This window comes from Montipora capricornis, chromosome 10 (genome assembly GCF_036669925.1).
Source record: "Montipora capricornis isolate CH-2021 chromosome 10, ASM3666992v2, whole genome shotgun sequence".
Lineage (NCBI taxonomy): Eukaryota > Metazoa > Cnidaria > Anthozoa > Scleractinia > Acroporidae > Montipora > Montipora capricornis.
The window spans coordinates 1,163,469-1,166,751 of record NC_090892.1 but is presented as its reverse complement, the minus strand read 5'-3'; the positions used below and the strand labels follow the sequence as shown (position 1 = coordinate 1,166,751).

Below are 3,283 nucleotides of genomic sequence, written 5' to 3'. Positions count from 1 at the left end.
CCCAGAGAAAAAATAAGAACTTCCTTCAAATTGTTTTGAAAAGTACAGGTCTATGGACCCATCGAAAAAAACAGAAATAAAGATGAAAAGACAAATAAAGACAAATAAAGATGAAAAGTATATATAGGTCAATGAACTCACCAGGTAAAGAGCAAGTTCTCTCAAATAGATTCTTGTAACACCTATTTACCTTTTTTTTGGTGTACAATAAAGGTATTATTATTATTATTATTATTATTATTATTATTGTTATGCAGTATAAACGTTCGTATGCTAGCTTAGCACATAGCTCAATAGGGCGCAATTGCGTAACCTAAAGGCTTTAATTTAACCTGAATATATCTAAAAAGTTCGTATCTACATATATCGATCTATATATAAGCGAATTAAAAGGTTAACTTCGATTCTTAAAAAGGTAGAAATGTGAAATGAATCTCTTCAGACCTATTAAAACAATAATATTAAAGCATCTAAGACGATCCTAAATAATTGTTCTGTTGTCTCTGACCGGAGTTAGTATCTGCTTATGTTAACACTTTGAAAGATCTCGCAATGTGCAGACTTTCAGACAAAACGACCTTCTGCATTTTCAACAATACTTCTTTGCCCTTTTTAACTCCTACAAGACTTCGGATGGTGTTCACCAGTTCCTCACTGTATCCTCCTAACACGTCCATTACGATGTTAAACTGTTTCACTTGATATCCAGGAAACTGCCTCTTCAATTCCAGTCGCAATGGGGTATACTTTTCCGTCTTCTCGCAGCTCTTGATCTCCCTGTTATTCATCCAAGGACAGGTCATCTCCAGCAAGATGACAGATTTTGCTGTGCTATCCACTATTCGGGCGTCAATTCTGTTAGCTCTCACTGTTACATGATCTGCATAAACAGGGACATCCCAGAAGGCTTGCGCTCGGTCATTTTGATAGACAGGTTTAGGCTCGCTCAGTGAATACCATGGCGGTACACTGTCCATTAGGTCTAGGTTGTACAACATCTCGAAAAAAATTACTTTCAACACCGCATTATGCCGTTGCAGATATTTGGACTGCGCAAGCGCAGAGCAACCAGCTAATACGTGGGCCACCGTCTCAGCTGCCTTGCCACATAAACGGCACATAATCTGGTCTGACCCCGTTCTTGTCTTCTTACTCTGGTACACTCGGGTGGGAAGTAACTGTTCGTACAGCTCAAACACGCCAGCGATAACATATGTCGGGCATGTCCTCCATTGCCACAGCCAACTAAAGCTATGGGATTGTCGGACATCCCCTGTACCAGAGCCTTCTTGTTCTTCTTCCCATCGAGAAGCTATCAACTTTCCCTGCCAAGCTTGGCCTGATACCTGATCTTTCAATTTCTTCTGCTGTGCGCTTCTTAGCTTCTGCTTGATGTTTGACTCTTTTAATACTTCACCTTCCTCCGTGCAGCACATTGGTGTAGGGTATGTAAGAGATAGCTCTAATCCAAGATCTCTACTAAACTTTGTCGCCTCCTTGATCATTGAGCTATGTCCTAGAACACCTGAACGTTCTTCGAACTTCCGAACAAGCTCCATTGTCGGATCAGTGTTCTTGAACAGTTTAAGTGCGCCTTTGATCTTGATGGCCTTATACTCCTCCTCCACCGATCTCAGGCCTCGCCCGCCCTGATCCCGCAATAGATAGCACAATGAGGTTGAACCCAAAGGATGTTTACCACCATTGCTGACCACGATCTTGCGTGCTTCTCGGTCGATTTGTTGAAGGTCAGTGATTGGCAGGTGCTGGGTCCACATTAAATAACTCAGAACAGGCAGGGTATACTGTTTGAAGCTACCACTCGATGGTAATCTGAAAGAGGGCTGGACCATATAACAGAAAGTCTCTTTAAATACTCCTCTGAGGCGGCCTTAAAGGCCAATTGATCTTCTTGTCTCGATGTTTCCAGTACTCCAAGAAATTTGTACTGCTTGCCTTCTTTCAAACACTGTATGACTGATGACTCATCAAACTTAACTCCTTCCGCATCTTCCACTTTTACACCCCTCTTAACATGCACGACTGAGCACTTCTTAGGGTTCCACTGAAGCCCTATGTCTTGCATCTTACCTCTGGTTGATCTAAGGACGGTATTCAACTTCTTCTCCGACGCTGCATAGATCTTAAGATCGTCAATGTAGAGAAGGTCCGTCACCTTAGTGCTCAGTGGCTTAGACAATCTATACCCCTCTGTATCCTTAAGTGACCATGCGATGGGGTTTATGCAGATGGTAAAAAGCCTCGAGCATAGCGAGTCTCCTTGGGGAAGACCTCGTTTAAATTGGATAGTCTCTGATATTTCCTTGCCTAACTTTGTTGTGGTGACAATCTTGGTGTTCCACGTGCTGCAAAGCTTGGTAATCACCCTTTCCAAACATCTCGGGAATCGATGTACTTCCATCATTTCGCAGAGCCAATCATGATCAACGAAGTCATATGCCTTGGTGACGTCTACCCACGCCATACTCAGGTTCCTTTTACCACGATGACAGTCTTGTGTGACTATTTTGTCGATCAACAAATTATTCATTGTGCCACTGCACCCCTTCTTGGCTCCCCTCTGCTCAGCCTCCTCTTCTGTTATTTGCATATCTCCACTTTCAGTTTTTTCTACAATATGTAAATTCGTCTCAAATTCCGAGTTCTTACTACAATCTGCCTCCAATAAATAACTTTCAACCACAACTTGTTCTCTTTTTCCACTATTCCTTGTTCTAACATTACCAGCCATCGTCAGTGTTACATTGCCGAGAGTTTTTTCTGTTCTGGCCGCTTGATCCCGTAAATTTTGCGCTGTCAATCCAAGGTCTTCATATCCTCGCTCCTCCCACAACTCCTTCATCAAACACATGTAACCCTTTTTCCTTCCGTTATCTTGAAGCGGAGGATTATCAGAACTAGTGAGCTCAACAGCTTTCCTCTTGCACTCCAACAAGACACTTGTCATCTCCTCCGTCCATTTCATTCTCCCGTTTTTTCTTCCAGTCTGTGAACCGCTCGCCATTGATTCGACTTACAATTATGAAACTGTTTTTTTGAAGAATTTGTTCAAAGTTATTTTCCCGTCCAAAGACACCAACTCGTTTGAACAACTTGTCAAACAAGCAGCTAAGCATACTAAATACTTTCTGTAAGCGCTCTGATGCTCTAGACTTGGCTCGCTTTCAACTGACGAATCTTTTAGCTAAGACTAAAAAAATACGTCCGCCATACTTGTCGCGATTATTATTAATGTATATATTATTCTTATTATTATTATTAT

General features: G+C 41.8%; 1 protein-coding gene across 1 annotated transcript; it reads right to left on the bottom strand.

The window, feature by feature from the left end:
* Window positions 1-524: 524 nt before the first annotated feature.
* Window positions 525-1,778, bottom strand: LOC138020146 (uncharacterized). Its single transcript, XM_068867173.1, has one exon. The coding sequence runs from the start codon at window positions 1,776-1,778 to the stop codon at window positions 525-527; it is 1,254 nt and encodes a 417-aa protein (XP_068723274.1).
* Between the last annotated feature and the right edge of the window lie 1,505 nt (window positions 1,779-3,283).